Source organism: Lacerta agilis, chromosome 2 (assembly GCF_009819535.1).
Source record: "Lacerta agilis isolate rLacAgi1 chromosome 2, rLacAgi1.pri, whole genome shotgun sequence".
In the NCBI taxonomy this organism is placed as follows: domain Eukaryota; kingdom Metazoa; phylum Chordata; class Lepidosauria; order Squamata; family Lacertidae; genus Lacerta; species Lacerta agilis.
In genome coordinates, this window is record NC_046313.1 from 76,987,756 (window position 1) to 77,007,454 (window position 19,699).

The window sequence follows — 19,699 nt, forward strand, 5'->3', positions numbered from 1 at the left end:
GGGTCACGAAGAGTCAGACACAACTGAACAACTGAACAACAACATGCCCCACCCTACACCATCCCGCATGCACAGATGTGCAAAAAGATGGTATTCAAAATTAGGGGAATAAAAAGTGGGCGTATTTGCACAAAAACCAATGTAACTTGAAAAATAAAGTTCTAATAACAGGGGGCCAGTAGCAGGGAGGTGTGAAAACACATGCATTTAGTTTATACAGGGGTCAGCAAACTTTTTCAGCAGGGGGTCAGTCCACTGTCCCTCAGACTTGGGGGGGGTATATTTTTTTTGGGGGGGTGAACAAATTCCTATACCCCACAAATAACCCAGAGATACATTTTAAATAAAAGGGCATATTCTGCTCATGTAAAAACACACTGATTCTCGGACTGTCCGCGGGCCTGATTTAGAAGGCGATTGGACCAGGTCCGGCCCCCGGGCCTTAGTTTGCCTACCCATGATTTATATTAACAAGAGGATTTGTACCTCTTTAGTGAGGCAAGAAAGCAAAAATGAAGTGGAATGCGAATGGCTGGAAAAAGAAAATATATTTATTTTCCAGATGGCATCATAGAAGCCTTGTTGCCTTCTGTGTTGTGTCACCCTCATCCACTGCTGTCACTGTTCACAGATATTAATGTTTCTGTAATGCTTCAAAACTCTACAAAATCTGTTTCACCAGAGTCAATAATGGAACAAGAGAATTTCTGCATCCTGTTCCTATGAAACAAGATAACATCTGATGTTGTCCAGCTCCCAAAACTCAACCATAAAACAATATTCTTCCCCCCCCCCCACAAGTTCTTCGTAGGCTTGAAATGTTTGATGAGTTTTTGCTGATCCAGGGCCAGTGTTTACCAGATGACAGTAGGGTGAAAGTACATGCCGCACATGTGTGTATCTTGAAAATATATGAGAAAGTTTTCTGGGTCCGGATATTGGGGTCCCCTCTTAGCCTTAGATATTTTGATTGCAGGCAAGGTCTGCCCAAGTGTGTATATTCTGCAAAAAGGTCAGAAACCTGTTTATTAAGTAAATGTTGGGAAATGCTTACCAAAATATTGCACATTGAAGTTCCACTTCCCCCACAACTCAGAGCTTCCTTGCTGGAGTAGGACCAAAAGTTCACATGGCACAGTATCCTGGTACCAGCAGTGACCAGTCTCTGCTTCAGAGACGCCCACAAGGTTCACCACCCCAGCTCTGTTCCTTTGGCATTTAGCTCTCCCAACCCTCCTTTCTGCAGAGCCAATGCAGCTTTTGCGTCCTGCTCTTATAACTGCTTCTAATCATTTCCTGTCTCCTCTCCTAGCCCCGTCTCACCCTATCCTATTCCATTCCACCCATCAGGAGGTGTGTTGGGCAGGAAGAAGTGCAAAAAAAGAGCTGTAATAACCAGAGAGCTGTTGCTTCTTTTCCACCCAGTGGCTCGCATGGGTCAGGGGAGCTACATGTGTACTCCTTCTCCTACCGTATACCACTCCTGTTTTCCTGAAGCCTCTGCCTGCCCAGAGAAAGATGCACTATCTGTGCATGCCTTTAAGCATGTTGCTGTCCTCATTCATGGAGGTCCCTATGGAACTGACCCTGGTTTAATGGCAAAAAGATCCACTGGCAGCAGATAGGCTCCCCTCAGGATAACTTGGCTCCCATGGTCCCCTCTCCTCCCACACAAAAATGCCAAAGTTGTTCCCTCTTTGGCCAGCTGCGCATGTGCACAAGAGTGCTAGCGTGATGACAGTCATACATTTTTATGTATATAGGAAGATACTCTGAAATTAGGGGAAATTTACCCTATTAAATCATCTTTTTTCCCATTAGTGTGAAACACTGACTTCTTTTATGTTTTGCAACTAGTCATATAACTTCTTTCTGCACAGAAAGTATGTTCTTGTAAACTGAAAAGCATGAGTCATACTGGGAAATTTCCAAAACAAACAAACAAACAAAAAACCCCACTCCACATTACATTGCATTGCAGCAATACTGAAGTGTCATACTTCTCAAGGAGAGTTCCTTACCCCCAATTTAGAGCTCAAATAAAAGTGACAAGAAAGGAGAAGGGCATGTTGGAAGTCAGCAGAAAAACCCCCCCATCAAGCTTGATTTATGCTGTTAGGAAATATCTCCAACTACATTTTACTTCAAATCTATGCATGATCTGTGGTTCCATATCCAGTTCTAACTGTAGCTTCTTGTCCCACATAGAGATTTCTCAGGAGACAAATGAGGTGATCCGGCACTCCCATTTCTTTAAGCACCTGAACAGGTGTAGGAGAGACAAAATAGAAAATTCTTTCCAGTAGCACCTTATAGACCAGCTGAGTTTGTTCTTGGTATGAGCTTTCGTGTGCATGCACACTTCTTCAGATGCACACGAAAGCTCATACCAAGAACAAACTCAGTTGGTCTATAAGGTGCTACTGGAAAGAATTTTCTATTTTATTTCGACTATGACAGATCAACACGGCTACCCACCTGTAAGGGGTAGGAAAGCAATGATTTGTGAGCAGAAGCTTTTGACCAGCCATTGTCATTTGCCAGGAAGTCTCTCATTCAACCTGATTTTAATTCCACCCTGTTAATTATTAGAACAGAAATGAGTTTCTTCCAAGCAAATGTCAAGACATTGGGACAGAAATGAGTTTCTTCCAAGCAAATGTCAAGACATTGGGATAGGGAAAGGATGCCAACATGGCTGGTTATAGGAAGCGGCAAGGTGGCATAGATGCTGGGGCACAGAAGCACATGAGAGACGGAGGGGCTGGTGCTGTAGCCCGACACAGACGTGGAGTGGGCACTCTTCCCTTTGGAATAGGCAAAGTGAGGGGACAGTGAAGGAAGGACCACCTGTCTTGGCAGGCGGGATAGCGAGAGCTGACCAAGGCAAAAGTGAAACCACTTTGGAAGTACATGGGGGTGGCTGGGCTCACCACAGATTGGCTGGCAGGCTGAGGGCATCAGTGGCACCATGTTTGACTCTTTAGAAACCTAAGGTCTGGTGAAATGTATAACTTACAGAAGATTTCATCAAATATCTGAAAGCACAAAGCTCACCACTGCTAGGGTTGCCACACATCCTATTTGGAATACTGTAGTGTCTGGGCTGAAATCGGCAAAAATGTCCGGGAAAATCTGGCCATATGGCAGCCCATTAAAATTGCTTTTAAAATGGCTTTTTTTGCGATTTTGCCAGAAAAGCTTGACAACTTTGCCCCCCCCCCCAAAAAAAAGCGCCACAACTTTTCTGTCTGGATTTTCACTGTTTGGAATATGGCAACCCTAACTGAACTTGTTAATGTAAACCAAATCATGGTAATAAACTTCATTCTGCAATTGTGATGGGGCATGTTTGGTGATTTAAAAAACAGCTACAGACAGCATAGTATAAAACTTATCTTTGACAAACAGTGCAACTTTCTCCAAGTAGTTCTGAAGCTCTTACTTCCTACAGTTTAACCAGAACTTTAAACGAATATCCATCTTACTCACTTTTCCCTAGAACATAACTTTTCAAATGGCGAAGGAGCGCTGCCTGAGACAACCATGACCAGTTGGTGTTCTGTATTTATTTCACACTGTCCTGCCACAGAACATAGAAGGGAAACCCCATCTCAGCACTGCTCAAAGCCAGCCCCTCTTTGTTTGCTTAGTTGAAATGTATTCTTTGCAACGGACTTCCTGCGGCGACGCCATCGCGGGCGGTCGTGGGTTGCCTCGGCTGTGAGGTGACCCAGTCCGTCCCGGGGGTTGGAGCCCCGCTACCGCAAAGCGGGGCTCCGGTGGGGTGCGGGAAGAGCGTCCCGCACCCCGGGCTCCCCGGCGGGCCCATTATGGCTCTGAACCCTTCCCTCGTTCCCCCTGTAAAGGGGGAGTGGGGGTGAAGGGACAACAGAGCCGGGCTATAGGGGACATGCCCCAACCGGGACGCGGAGCGGCGGTCGCCGCCCGCGATGAGCGTCAATGTTCTACCTGTCAAGACTGGAACTAAAGAAACCCGGTGGTTGTGAGTATTTGATTGGACTTGTTTTTCGTTCTTTTTTAACGATCCGGGAGGTATTTGGAAAGGAAGCCTGCCTCCCTCCCCTCGGTGGATAGAAAGTAACCAGCTTAAGTGACTGCTGTTACAGTGATGGCTACAAAGTATTTGAATTTTGATAAGTGAGACTCTTTTTGATCTCCCTCTGGGGAGCAAGTTTGTGGAAAATATCTCTTTTTAAAATCTGTGGTTCTTGCGCCCTGGTTACAGGGAAAATGGCTGCGAAAGACTGTGACTGAGTGGAAAGTTACTGGCACTAAGATGGAGAAGTTTAGAAGTCGAAACTGTAATTTGACACCTATGCCCGCTTCTGCCATGCTGGGTTCCGTGTTTGAGTTGGTTATGAACTATGAGTTAAGTGATGATCAAAGGATTACTTTCTTGAGACTGGAACTGCTCAATCAAAAATTGGTGATATTGAACCGGGACATGTCAGAAAAGATATACCCCACAGAGGAGACTTTTCAGGAAATGGCTGCATTGGAAGAGAGCCTTGGCAAAGAGCTGAAAGGGATGATTGAAGAACAGGACAAAATGGTCTGGCGACTCTGGGAAAATGAAACGTCCTTCGGGGGTGGCAGACCCAGGACGGGGAGAATTGTTGTATCTAACTCTCGAGGTGAGAGCTCGGGAGTGTTGGTGAAAAAACTATTATGTCTACAAATAAAAGAAGAATGGGATTGTGAACCGGAGAAGCTGGAAGAAGAGGATGCGTGTACCCCGATGCTCTATGCAAGGAGTGTTTTGGACTTTGTCTGGATCTGTGGACTTGTAAGGAAAAAGGATATTTCGAGGAGCGGCTCTGAAGTAAGACGAGTAAAGAAAATGGACAGAAGGGGGATAGGGTGAACTGTATTAAGGGTAAAGAAAAAATGATATATTATGGTACCCTGAAACCGGTGTGTCAAGACTTTAAGCTTTTGAATAAGAAAAGGGATATTTAAATTTTTGTTATTAACAGCAGTTTTAGGGAAGGAGGATATTTGTATTTATATGATTTATTTTGAGAATAATGTGTTAAGAATTAGAATCTTGTGTGGAATGAATATGAATTAGAATATGATTTGACTTTTGTCAAGTTAAGAACGGGAGAAATATTGTATATTAGAAAACAAGATTTTTTAAGAAGAATGTTTAGATGTGAACTTTTTAAAATGAACTTGAATTTTTTTAGTATATGGTGTTATTAAAGTAATATTTGGAATTAGAACCGAAGGTGAAAAGGCAGGGGAAGTCTGTGCCAAGATTCGAACAAGATTTTTTTTTTTAATGGTATAAGAAGAAGAATTATTGGTGTATTTGTATTTGTCTATTTTCAGTTAGGTGTTGGGTTAATGTTGGTGTTGTATTTGTTTGTTATGGAAAATTAATAAATTCGTATTAAAAAAAAAAAGAAATGTATTCTTTGCAACTTGCTTCCCGTACAATGTACTTTTAAACACAGTTGTAATTGATAGGAAACAGGGCATTGATTATCACACTCTGACTATGCTTCTAATGCTGCCTGAATCATTACTCTTTGAAATATTGTGTCTTTCAGCCTCGAACACAATGGCTGCAAGGAAACAGACAAATTAACATCAACCATTATGCCAATAAGAAGAGTGCGGCAGAAAGTATGTTGGACATCGCTTTGCTTATGGCGAATGCATCCCAGCTCAAAGCAGTTGTGGACCAAGGACCTACCTTTCCAACCTATGTTCCACTTGTTGTCCTCATTGGCCTCTCGCTCTCACTTCAGATCATAGTAGGCGTGCTTCTCATATTCCTTGGTATGTATAGTCACATGAATTTCTTCTCATTTTGTGCCATTTATAGTATTCATTTCTCTGTTTTTAAAAGAGGCATGCTAATACAGTGGTACCTCTGGATACGAACGCTTCTGGTTGTACACATGTTGGGTTACGAGCTGAGCTAACCCAGAAGTAGTTGCTCCCAGATGCGAACTTTGCCCTGGGATGCGAGCGGAAATCGTGTGCCAGAGGCACGAGTACGCAGCAGGAGGCACGCTTTCACTAATGGCGCCTCATGTTAAGAACAGTTTCAGGATAAGAACAGACCTCCGGAATGAATTAAGTTCGTAACCAGAGGTACCGCTGTATTTTACAAAAATAATTGTTACAATCTTAGTGTTCATTTTTCTATTTTAAAATGGGCATGTTAAAAAAAAACCTTCCTTAAAAAATAGCTATATCCTACTCTTATAACAAAGTTCCTTTAAATAGTTACATATTAGTGGGTGGGTATATTATTATATTTTATTATTATTATGTTCTTATCAGATTCTGTACACTGCATGAGAGACACAATGAATACATTTAATACATTAATAAATACAATACAGGACCAGTTCTCTTTGAAGAAGAATATTATTGATTAGCCCCTCTCAGATAGTCCCCTTGATGTTATTGCAATTGTGTCAGTGGGGAAGGTGGAGCCAACCGCTAGCCTAATCCATAGGTCCCTCACAAGTCGTATCCCCACACTTTGCGAGGGACATCAACCAAGGGAAAGCAGACTGTATGCCCTGTGTGATCGGGGTTCCAATTCATGAAGAAAATAGACTTCCATCAGACTACGAACATGTGCAGGTTAGGAAATACATGTCCAAATGCTACTGTAACTTTTTGTTGGGTTATTTTGCAAGGCTGACATGGAATTACTTACATGAAATATTTGCTGAAATAAGATACTAAATATATTCTTTTCTGAAAGCTTTCCTGAAATTTTATCATTCATGTTGTGGAAAAAAAGTATCAAAAGACTACAGTTATGGCATTTGTTTCTGAGGAGTAATTTTTAGGTCAAGAAGTATATAGGAACTGTCCTTCCAAACCCTGAATTTATGTAGCATGAACTATACTTTTCTTCCCTCTGAACTATACTCTTCTTCCATGCTGAGGAAGTCATACTCAGTATTTTAATTACTCTGTCATTTTCTCAACTCTATAAATAGTTTTATTTTGGCTTATAGCATTACAACACTGTAGTCTCACTAGGAAATAAAAGTACAGTAATCGCTTCAAAAGCAAGCCCTCCAAGGTTTTGAAAAGGAAAGTGGTAAATATGGTTTGGAAGCCAAGGACTTGTGACTGGATAACTCCAAAGCTAGCATAGCCTTTCACCACAATGGGTTTATTATATACGGTTCCCTTGGGCATCTTATCAACATCACAATAGTTTTCTATTACAGAATGTTCCGAGGTACTTACGAAAGTAGCTAAATGACATTTCTGCTTCTGCAACAGGAGATAATCAGTCACTCACCACATTTTGCTTTTACTTTTTAAAGAATATTTATAAACCACCAGCTCATAATAAATATCATGGTGGTATACAATTAAATCATTATAAAACCATTAAATGCACAACAAGTGACCAACACTGAATAAAATCCATTCTCTAATGAGGAAAATGAAAATGTTTCAAACAGGCAACAAACTATCAGGATTGTAGATGCTTGTCTGATTGCAATAGGAACATTGTTCCAAGTTACTAGTGCTACTATGCTTGGTTCAAGCAGAAATGAAACAAATGTTCATCTGTTTAGAAAGTGTAAACCTGAGGTCAATTTATAAGGAAGAAAAGCAGCTTAGGATGCTGTCCCTCTCCATGTCAGCTGGTCAGGAAGGGGATAACGTTTCTCAGACACCTTGTGGAACATTGAGTTAGATCCAAATTTGCTCAGAGCAGATGTCTCTGAACTAAGTGCTCCCAAGAGCAAAAGCAGAGAAGGCAGTTTTTGCCAATTCCTTTTTCTCCACACAGCCACCTATCCTCTCTAATTGACCCCCTGCCAAAAATCCACTTTTCACAGAAGAGTGAGTCTGTACCCAACCAGAGGTTTTCATTAAATGCAGTGATTTTATGTTTTGTTTGTATGAAATGAAGGCACGTTGTGAGGGCTTGGCTTTAAAAGGCACTTTTACGCTTTATTAAAAATATATATCTTAAATACATAACAAATAATGTTGGTAGAGCATGAGATTCTTAATCTCAGCGTTGTGGGTTCAAGCCCCACGTTGGGCAAAAAGATTCCTGCATAACCATCCAGTACAAAGGGCAGGGTTGAAAACATTGGTTTATTGGCAGCCTCAGTTTCACCTCGAACTTTGCCTTCAGTAATCATTTTTCTTGATTCAGGGTAGAACCGGGTAGTCCAAATGTTGGGCTACTTTCCCCCCTACCCACACAGTGATATTGAGAGATTTATAGGAGCAGCTCATTTTGCTTGTTTGGCCTGTTCATTTTAGGGCAGAAAGGGAAGGAAGGAATTGGTCAGATCCGTAGCCAGAGAGATGTTTTGTACCAAATGTGGCCTGGCAGCTTCTCTTGCCAGATACCAAGCCCATATTTTAGCAGTAGGACTCTTCCCCTCCCCCTTTATCTGTCTTTTAAATTGCAAGAGCCCAGAGAAGTTGAAATCCTTTACCCCTGTGTCCTGTATTGCCATGCTGCAAATGAGAGCATAAATTTACTTCCCTTGCTGCAAGTTGAATTGGGAATTGAGCTAAAGCGAACTATTAACCTGTTTTAAAATGCCAAGATTACCTGCCCAGATCACACTTTAAAAGAAACAGAGAGCAAACGCTCTGTATGTGGAATGTCTCCTTTTGGTGGCACTGAAGTTCAAATTTATTCATAAGGCAACCAAATACAGCCTTTCATCCCATAGATTCTGTAGTACCAAAAACCCTGTAATAATTGTAAGACCATTTTCATTTCTTGGCAGGGGGATGAAATAGATTAGGCAACGTGAGATGACAGTGGGATTGGATTACTATAATAAAATGCTTAACAATACCTGTACTTAAGAACGGTTTCAAGTTTAGCTCTATTGTGTAGTACTACAATAATGAAATAAGATTACTGCAATTCCCTCTGAAAGCTCTGAGCCTGGCTTTGTTAATAGACAATGTTGCATTTTTTTTTAAAAAAAAAAAACCAAACCCATACTTTACATCCCCAGTGCTGGTGAATCATCTGAAACTGGGTGATGTCTGAATGCATAAACCAGAGAGTTACATCCTAAGCTCACTGGTTCCTTTCCTGCCAGTAGCCTACCTCATTGATTAGAGCATTATGGTATTTTTTTCCTAACAGCTATGTCAGCTCTCGAAAACCATGTTGTGTAATAGCGGTCACTCTGGACTGCTTGCATTTCTTGGAATCACATTATTGTGATTTTAGAAGAAAGAGGATAGCATCCACATGATTGAGTCTGTACACCAAAGTTAATTTTAGGGCACACATTTCCCACAGAGTGCAGCAATACAAGATACTGCTTTTGAAATTTTTGGGAGTTTCCAAAGCTGATAGTAATGTAATATGGGAAGTCTTCTGTTCAAATAAAGAAAAAGAGATTTCGCTGAACCTGCATATGCTTTAGTCTGGCATTTCTCAACAGGTTCTTTGAGTCGTGGTTCATATCAGCTGCAAACTTTATTTTGAAAAGTCTGAATTTAAAATTAAGCATTTTTGGATCATTTCCAGTCACTTCATGGTGCTTTTCTCTGTCTCAGTAGGACGCTAAGTTACCCATCCTGCCTAATGCTTTTGAAAAAAGTATATTGCTCTTCGATGATTGAACTTTGTTACTAATATATTTTTTTCATAGTACTCTGCTCTGTAATACTGTAGATTGATCGTGCTGTATCAGCAGCTTATCACATTTGAATACTGAAATAACTGAGCCTAGTTTCTCCCTTATTACTCCTAATTCCTCATAGAATGCAATTAGGAGAGCCTGGTCTGTTGCATTGTTAGGAATTTGCTTGTGGAGAAACATGGCCGGGTTTAATTTTGGAGGAACAGGAAGTTTACATCATATAGCACCATGGGTCACTGATTCTTTAGACTCTGCCTCATGTCTGTGCAAACTTTATTTTTAAAACTCTGAATTAAATATTAAGCAATTTTACATTATTTCTAGACAAGTGAGAGCATTTTGAAAAGCAATATTTATAAAACATAAGGAATCTGTGTAGTTGGAACTTTTACTGTGCTTCTTATTTTGTACAAGCCACTTTAAACAATTCAAAATAAGAGGAGACTTTGGTGCTAAGTCTTTGCTAATGCCAATTTCTCCCATCCATATTCTCACAATAGTTTCCGTCTCACACATTTCCGTGGTAGGAAAAACAAGACAAAACCATCACTGCTCAAGTTGCCCTAGTCATCTCCTGCCTTATGGAAAATCTGCTCATGGAAGATCGTCTGAGGAGAGCCTTCACTCTCTCCAAATGTGGAGCAGTTCCTTCAGACTTCATGCAGTTCCATACAAGAGCATGCATATTTAATACGGCCCATTTATACATTTTTCAAAACCTGGAAGTAAAAATAACACGATGCAGATTCCATCTCTCTTTTCATCCTGCTCTCTTTCCACCTCATCCACTCAGGTAAAGAGAAAATGGAAGAAAACAGGAGGTAATGGTGTTTCACACAACTGAAGCCCATCAATTGCAAGTCCATGACATTTAGTTGAGCAGGTGTAGATGTTTTCTTTAGTAAAAAAATAAAGCAGTAGGAAGTGAGCAGTGAGCTCATTTAGAATTCAAAGGTAGGAGAGACCAGGAAGAAACCTGTGGTAGTGGCTTTTAAATAATCTTAAGCAGCACTGCCTCTGGTAACAAGGTAGCAAGAAACAGATAAAGCAAAGCAAATGACAAAATGTCACATAAAATTAGGGAAACTCTAGAAACATTCTAGCTTGGGGTTGAAGACCTCAGGCCGGGAGGGAGCGTTCTTTCATATGTGGTGGACCTGTAAAAAACAACAACCCAGTCCTTTTTGTTGGAGATAACTCAGATGGAAATTCCCAGGTGTCAAAAAAGGTCATTTATGTATGCCACTGCTGCAGCCCGTGTTTTGTTAGCCCCACAATTGAAAACGAGCGTGGTCCCAACTAAAGAAGAGTGGCAACTTAAAACTCTCGGAATATTCTTTCCAGTAGCACTTTAGAAACCAACTAAGTTTGTGCTTGGTATGAGCTTTCGTGTGCATGCACACTTCTTCAGATACCTTCAAGTGTGCATGCACACGAAAGCTCATACCAAGAACAAACTTAGTTGGTCTCTAAGGTGCTACTGGAAAGAATTTTTTATTTTGTTTTGACTATGGGAGACCAACACGGCTACCCACCTGTAACTGGAACTCATGGAATATGTTCAGCTTGGTGACTTAACATATAGAATGAGAGGACAAGAAGAACGTACATTTAAAGAAGATTGGAAAATGTTTATTGAGTATATGGGGAGGAATTGTGTACACTTGAAATCGTTGGCAGCATTAAGATAAATTCAGCAGTGGAGACAAGTTTCGAGGGATGTAATAATGGAATACTGAACGGTTTGGCTTATGTAAAATATGCGGGGATTTATGATCCGTGGAAAGAGAAGGGAAGTTACCGATATTTTAAGGTTGTTTAAATGAATATTTTAAATTGTAAAACATTTGGTGTTCTCTTCAGGCCATGTCCTATCAAGCCGTGCCCCCTCACCAGGCCTGCTCCAAGCCACCCTCAAGAGCTTGAATGTGTCCTTGAACTGTGGCAATGCTTGCCTTGATGGAGAACAGGGACAGGTGCATGCGTGTGAGTGTGTATGTGGCTTTTGTGACTGGAATGTAGTCCACTTATGCAATGAAAATTGCTCCAGCAATTGCTCCACCCACATTGCCTCTGGCTTGTGGCCTCCAAAGATTGCCGATGAAAAAATATGTCCCTCAGGCTGAAAAAGGTTCCCTGGCTGTTACAGTTGATAACGTCTAGTTTGTATGGATGATTAAAGCAATCATTTCCTTAATAAAAAAAAGCATTTCATTTCATCTACTACTTCAAATATTGGCCTGTGGTTGCGAATTCTTTGTCAAGACAGCTACCGAAAAGCATCCAAGAATAATGTTGTTGTTTTTTGCTTTTTTATTATTCAAATAGTTGGCACACATATCTCTCTTGAGATCTGTTGTTGTCCAGTCGTTCAGTCGTGTCCGACTCTTCGTGACCCCATGGACCAGAGCACGCCAGGCACGCCTATCCTTCACTGCCTCTCGCAGTTTGGCCAAACTCATGTTGGTAGCTTCAAGAACACTGTCCAGCCATCTCGTCCTCTGTCGTCCCCTTCTCCTTGTGCCCTCCATCTTTCCCAACATCAGGATCTTTTCTAGGGAGTCTTCTCTTCTAATGAGGTGGCCAAAGTACTGGCACACAAATTTTGTTACCTTCCCTTGCTGATATCTTTTCCCCCCTCTAACAGATTTCAAATAATAACAACAACAAATATCTCATATTTTCTCATTGGTAATATTTTTTTTGTTATTCCCCCCCCCCCTTGCAGTCAAATATGACCTTAATAATCCTGCAAAACATGGCAAGCTGGATTTCATCAATAATCTGACAACTGGACTGGTGTTTATTATAGTAGTTGTGAATATCTTCATTACGGCCTTTGGAGTTCAGAAGCCAATGGACTCAAAAGTATAGGTCAAAGAAAGGTGAGTTCCTACCCATAATATCGTTTCCATATTATTTTTCATCTGTGATGTGGGTCTCTGTGTCTGAGGAACATGGAAGAGTCCCCAGAGCTGAGGCACTGAGGGAGCCCCTCCCTTGAATGGAGCAGCCTGTATTTCTTCCTCATCTGTATTTTCCTCATGATTTTCCTGACACAGTTGTGGCAGGCATGTAGTTTAGCATTCCATGCACAAACCTGAGGCTTCTGGACTTTCTTTTCCCACGATGAGACTGGTGTTGTCTGGGTTCACCCATAACAACAAACTGCAGTTAGTTGAAAATGGAAGCAAAAGCTTCTGAACTTTTCACATTCCCACCAAGTTATAAGTCTGAGGTTCGTTTGTGTAATGTTAAGCTATGGTTTAGCATTGTGTTCGAATGCAGCCACTGAATCAGGATGTGAATAAAGATTTAGAATGCAAAAAGAAAGAATAACTAGTGGTCTTTTAGCCCCTCTTTTTCCTCCCCTTGTCATAAATGACATTCTCACAGAAGCAGAAATGTTTTCTCTTCACTGTTGCCCATGAGTAAAAGCACAGTAAAATTAGTGTCCTCTGTCATTATATTATAATAAATAACCTTTTAATGCAGTCATGAATTTGCATTAAACCACATCTGTAAGCATTAAATATATGAAAGACTAATTCTGACGTAACCTAAATACGCAGTTTTAGACTGGACAGTGTTTCCCCCTGTTCAATACACTTCACCTCGTCTCTACAGGAAACCCAGCCTAGGAAATTCTGAACCACAGTTTGAACCACATATTTGTGGAAATTTAGAACTGTTTGGGATTTTTCCTCACTAGATCACTTTAAGAAAACCAATATGCCTCAAAGCACCACCCTGATTCCCTCCCCCCTCCCCCTGCCTGTAAAGGGTCAAAGTCAGTGCCTAGTTAATATAAGAAATCATTATGGAAATTCACACCTTCCACAAATACTCGTTTACTACTGGTGCTGCACATTTAGCCCTTCCAAAGGCAGCAGAAAGGCAGAAGTGCGGAGCAAGCAGTGAGCTGATCAAGTATGAGAATGCTAAAGGAATAGAGTCAGCAAATTGTTAGAAAAGCAGAACCCAGCACTGTTCCACTGTGAAGGAGGAAGTGGGACAAGAGGGTGGCGGGGATGTAAACAGACACTCAGAGAGATAGGGCAGCAGTGAGAAAGACAGACCGACCACTGGAAATGGGTGGCTCCTTGCTTACACAGTCTTCTCATTTACAGGGAGCTGGTAAAATTCCCTTGAGCGACTGTGAAAGGTGTCTCCACACCCCTCACCCTTGTTGACACAAACGCCAACAAGTTCAGGTTATTTTGGACCAAGATGGAATTTCTAGGCCCTCTGACAGTACACCTACTCTAAAATGTCACATTGCCTTGTCAAAACACTAGCACCAATATTTGCTGATACCATCTATCAAAGTGACAGGAGGAGAAACCGTATTTCAGGCAGCATGTTATCTAGGAAGTGTTAGCTTATAAATAAATATATTAAGGCAAATGAGTTGTAAGGAGCTACTGGGGCACTTGGAGAGCTCTGCCTTCTGGGGTGTCCCAGAAAGGGCAAGGCTGTGGCATGCAGCAGAAAAGAAAGGCATGCAGTCACCAGCAAAACTGGCAACTGCCTGAGGCAAAAAAACTAGATATGGAAGCCTGGTCATGAGATGGTATCCTCATCTGAGGCAGCAGACTAATTTAGAGGGATAGGCCATCTGCATGCCCAATATTAGAACATAAGAACAGCCTGTTGGATCAGGCCAATGACCCATCTAGTCCAGCATCTTGTCCTCCCTGTGGCCAACTGATGCTTGTGAGAAGCATGAAAGCAAGACCTGAGCTCAACAACACTCTGTCCACCTGTGGTATTCACACTTCCCCTGACAGTGATGGAACATCACGGCCAGTAGCCATTGACAGCCTTATCCTCCGTGAATTTGTCTAATCTCCTTTTAAAGCCATCTAGGTTGATGGCCATTACTGCTTCCTGTGGGAGCGAGTTCCATAGTTCCATTACATGGAGAAGTAATGTATTTTATCCCATCTTGAATTGTCAAACATTCAGTCACATTTGGATGTCCATGAGGTCCAGTGTAATGAGACAGAGAATAACTTTTCTCCAACTACTTTCCTCATAGGGGAGTTGTTCCATCCCCTTGATTATTTTGATTAGTTGACAAAAAGACGAATGGCTGGGGAGGAACAGCTGGAGGCTGTTGCCATTACTCCCAACACCTGTTGCCTGGGGTGGTTGCTTACTCTGTCTAATGGCAGGTCCAGGCCCAACAATTCAGATTGGAAGCTCCTCATGTAGAGACGTGTTCTCTTACACTTTGTAAAATGGCATGCCCATTTCTAGTTTAAGGAAAGTGGTGGTGTCGCTGGTGCAATCTACTGGGGGGCACAGCGTGACCCAGTTGTGCGCCATGACTCACCAACTGAAGATCAATAGTTTTATATGCTTATCCTCGTATTTAGGATACACCACAGAACAGTAGGAATCAAAAAGGACTGGAAGGTCATATGGGAATTCTGGGGTGAAATGGTAAAGTGACTTCAAAAGGGAGTGTCTGTTTTACAAAATACCGCGTAGTCACCATTCTGCTTGCATCCTTTTAACTACTCTCTTCTCTTCTCTTCTCTTCTCTTCTCTTCTCTTCTAGAGACCCAAGATCTTAAATGTTGGAGATAAACGTTACGAACTTGAGCCAGTATCTCTTAAATGGAAAACATGAAGAATCTGAAGCAATTCAAAAAAGCATTATTCTCTTTCAATTGAACTTCTTCTCTAGAAACTGTTAGCCCATGCCTCCACTGGCAGCTCGGAATTCCTTGCTCTCTGTGCCTTATATGTTGAACAGAGAAAGGAGGTGATTTCTACACTTGAAAGTATGGGCTTCACAGGAGTAGAAAGACAGCTGAAAATTCTGCACTAAAGGAAGGCAAGTTCATCTTGCAAAACTCAACTTTCTGATCCCAATATTTAACAAAAAAATGAACTATTTTTTGAAAAAAAAAATCTTTACATAACAGTAATCCTAGCTGCAAAATGTCTCATATTTGGAGCTTTTTCTCTTCTGCAAAGGCCATTATACCTCATGCTGCTTCAGAATCCAAGTGTTCCAGAGAAACAAGGCTTCAGCCCCAGAGTTATTTTTAGAATTAATTTGTTGTACTTTTTTCTGAGTTTGCTGGGTCCTTACAGAAGTGTTGGCGTAAACTCTACTGCAGGGGTCCCCAAACTAAGGCCCAGGGGCCGGATGCGGCCCAATCGCCTTCTAAATGCGGCCTGCGGACGGCCCAGGAATCAGCATGTTTTTACATGAGTAGAATGTGTGCTTTTATTTAAAATGCATCTCTGGGTTATTTGTGGGGCATAGGAATTCGTTCTCCCCCCCCCCTTCAAAATATAGTCCGGCCCCCCACAAGGTCTGGGAGACAGTGGACCAGCCCCCTGCTGAAAAAGTTTGCTGACCCCTGCTCCATATTTACTCTAAGGATTGCACACATTACATTTATAAAGACATGTATGAGGGGAAATGTGTACCCTATCGCTCTGTTGTATGTGAATATGGCACATGGTTGTAGACTCATGCTCACTATGGACATGGCTTCGTGGGTTTTTTTACAGCAATGTGGGGGGATATATATTTGGATTTATAGTTTATCATACTTGAGGGCTCAGGTGGCCAGTAGTTTCAGTTCTGTAAAAGAATGACTATAAAAACAAATGATATAAGGAGATCCAGGAGAGAAAATTAAAAAGGGGGGTGGGGGACAATATTCCCAAACCCTCTCTAAATATATACAAATATCATATGTGAAATAACCCTAATTGGGGAGGAGAAAAGGCTGAAGAGTAAAGCCTACACACAAATCCAAAGTGGTCCCAAAGGCAGTTGGATGGTGTCTTTTATGCTCCCTTCTGGCAACTCCTGCAGCCAAGCTGGTGCCAAATGTATTGCTTTGCTTTGGACCACATCAGCAAGGCCAAGAGGGGGGTCTTGTTGTCTGGGCAGCCCAGGCCCTCCATGCAAACAGCCCAGACTTGCACCCCAGAGAGGTTTCCTTTCAGTTCTTTATTATAATAGCCCAAAAGTTTCTGATTCAGACTGTGATTCTAACAATGCCGACTCATTGAAGACTTACTGAACTCAATGGGGCTTACTTCCAGGTAAGTGGAGTTAGGATTGCAGCATTAGTCAACATTAACTCTCCACTGAAAGGTCCTCTGTCTTTTGATAGCACTTCTCGTATGATCCTTCTTGTACAAAGATTTTCGCAGATAACTTTTTAGGGGAAAGTCTTAAAGCTTTCCTCATTTTTAGTCCTTCAGGGGGGAAAGGCCAGAGACTTTTCATTCCCAGACTCTGTTCAGACCTCTCCGATTCTGCAGTGATGTACTTGAGACATCTACTTTTACTTGAGTTAACTCTCAGGTTCACTCTACGAAAGCCATGGTGCATTTATTCCAGATTTCCAAAGGTAACTCTCAAATTGTAAGCAAAGGTCATCTTCAGTCGGAAAGACAGGTATGCATGCTTACCCATCAAAATGGGCTTTAGGGCTTCTAACTCTCTGCTGTACTATCACCATTTCCCCCCCCCCAATGTGATTTCTTATTTTCAACGCTTTCTTTAGTAATTCTGCATGAGCACAAGAAACAAAACTATTCTTGAATATATACTGTTGCTGGCAATTGTATGCATCACACATATTTTCTGTAAGGAAATATACTCAATACTTTCCTTAATGCATTGTATGTTAGAACCTGCTCCTAAGATATAGCTATGTAATTATTGTATTCCATTATTGTTTTCATTTATTATATGTATAAATATTTAAATGTACATAGAACATAAGGTATTTAGTCAGAAAGTGTGGCATTTTCATTTACCATTTCAGTTGCTATTTCCCCCCACTGATTGTAAGAATAGCAGATTATTAGGGACAAATTTTTGGAGTAATATTCAATGGTAGGCACCCTCAGAGTAGACCCACTGAAATTTGTATACTTACTTAAGGTTATCGATTTCAGTGTGTCTACTTTGAGGATGACTGAAGTTGGCTATCACCAAAAGAATTTATTATTTTTCTGTTTTGCCAGTAGGAAAATAGAGAATAAGAAGAGCACAGATGTCCCTTGAGATGAGGTGGTTCTATTTAAGTGAAAATGGTTGGATTTTTCTAAAACTGTATGTTAGTGAGAAGAAGAATGTGTCGTGTTAGAATATAAATGTTACTTAAAGGGCTGCAGAATTAAGGACTGGTTTGGCTAACATGTATTGTGCTTTCTCATCCATTTCAGCTGCTTAAATAATGCAGCACAATATTCAACCCTTTGGCACAGTGAATGGTGCAATAAAATAAGATTTCTCATTTATAGAAGAAGTGCAATGCTTTTTTATGATCTAGAGGTAGTGCAGTTTTTTTGTGAACTTTTTCAAGAACAGAACGTATAGCACTGATTTTACAGATTTTTAAAGAAAGCTTTAGAAATATAGTTACTTAAACTTTTGTGGCATTAAGGATGCAATCTTAAAGAATACTTACTTGGAAGAGACTTTTAAGCAGATACGCTTAGGATTTGCCTTTGTCTTCCATGCTCCTGGTTGGTTGCAATTCATGTGGAGTGGAGTGCACTTTTGCACATTTATTCCTGTAAGCTTAAACATGCTTTTTAACTCAATATTGTGTTAAGGCTGTAAGTCCTATACACAGTCACCTGGAAGAAAGGCCTATTAAACTCAATGGGACTTTCTTCTGAGTAGACATATAGAGGATAGCACTGTACAGCATAAAACATATAGATGCAATTTTTTTTAAAATGGGAGAAATGTGCAGGGGAGGAAGGAGAATGCTAATGACTTCCAAGCCATTAGAGGACCAGATTTTTCTATCCTGAGTGCCTCATCCCAAAGCCTGTAAATGCCCACTGCTGGAGGCAGGAACTGCAATGCTTCCGATCCTTCTACTCAGGTTGGGATCTTTATTTTTTTACTGCCGCTGAAAAAATGTTTTCCAGTGATGAAGATGAATTTTCTTTCTCTGATAAATAAAGCATTTTTTTTCATTGTGTATATCATTTGTTTCATTTCATATACACAGACCATCTGATCCATTTGCAGTACTTAAAACATGAATCTGGTGTGAACGAGGACCCCTGTGAATGCAGGGGGAACCTCAGTTGAGTCCTCCACCTGGTATCTCTCTGTCCCTTGCAACTCTCCCCCGGCAAGACACCCTCACTGACCCTGCTCTGCGCCCTCCTTAAGTGTTTTTGCCTGGCCAGAACGTGCCATTGAACACTGACAGTGCTTCTTGCTTACTTGGATGAAGAGTGTGGGGTGGTTGAGTGGGTAGAAATTAGCCTACTGTACAAATAAAATGGAATGTACTGCTCTGCCCACATTAGCCTCTAGCCCTGCCCACCACAAGCATGTCACCCCACCCCACCCCCCAGAAAATTTGGCCCTTGATTTGAGAAGGGTTCATCATGCCTGGAGTCCAGTTTTATTAACCTCCCTATTAACCTAATCAGGTATTCAGGGAATGGCTCTTTCCGATCGACATTCTCCACAAAGTATGGTCTGGTGAGATAGAAACACATTTGGTGAGGAGAACAAAGCTTTAAAATGCTCTCATTTGTTTCCCATTCAAGGAATTATTGCCTTTACCCTTTAACTTCTCCGTTCCCCCCACCCCCATGCCAGAAACTGTGTGCTAATATGGACCACTGAAGCATACCCCTGTTCTTTTCTGTAATCCCTTCTCAGCTGACCTTGCTGACTTTACTCATGATCACAGAGTTCGAAGGGACTTCAGATGTCATCCAAGCTACCCTTGCTTGATGAAGCCTGCACCGGCTACAGCATCCCCGAAAGGCTGTTATCCAGCCTCTGCCTAAACCTAAATACTTCCAGTTACAGGTAGGTAGACGTGTTGGTCTGCCATAGTCAAAACAAAATAAAATAAAAAAATTCCTTCCAGTAGCACCTTAGAGACCAACTAAGTTTGTTCTTGGTATGAGCTTTTGTGTGCATGCACACTTCTTCAGATACTTCCGTTTCAGTGTATCTGAAGAAGTGTGCATGCACACGAAAGCTCATACCAAGAACAAACTTATTTGGTCTCTAAGGTGCTACTGGA

General features: G+C 41.3%; 1 protein-coding gene across 1 annotated transcript; it reads left to right on the forward strand.

The window, feature by feature from the left end:
- Positions 1–5,537: 5,537 nt before the first annotated feature.
- Positions 5,538–15,570, forward strand: NINJ1 (ninjurin 1; the record flags this gene model as incomplete). Its single annotated transcript, XM_033141870.1, has 3 exons — positions 5,538–5,811; positions 12,376–12,529; positions 15,212–15,570. Coding segments are annotated over 2 exons (420 nt in total), but the record flags the coding sequence as incomplete, so codon positions are not given.
- Between the last annotated feature and the right edge of the window lie 4,129 nt (positions 15,571–19,699).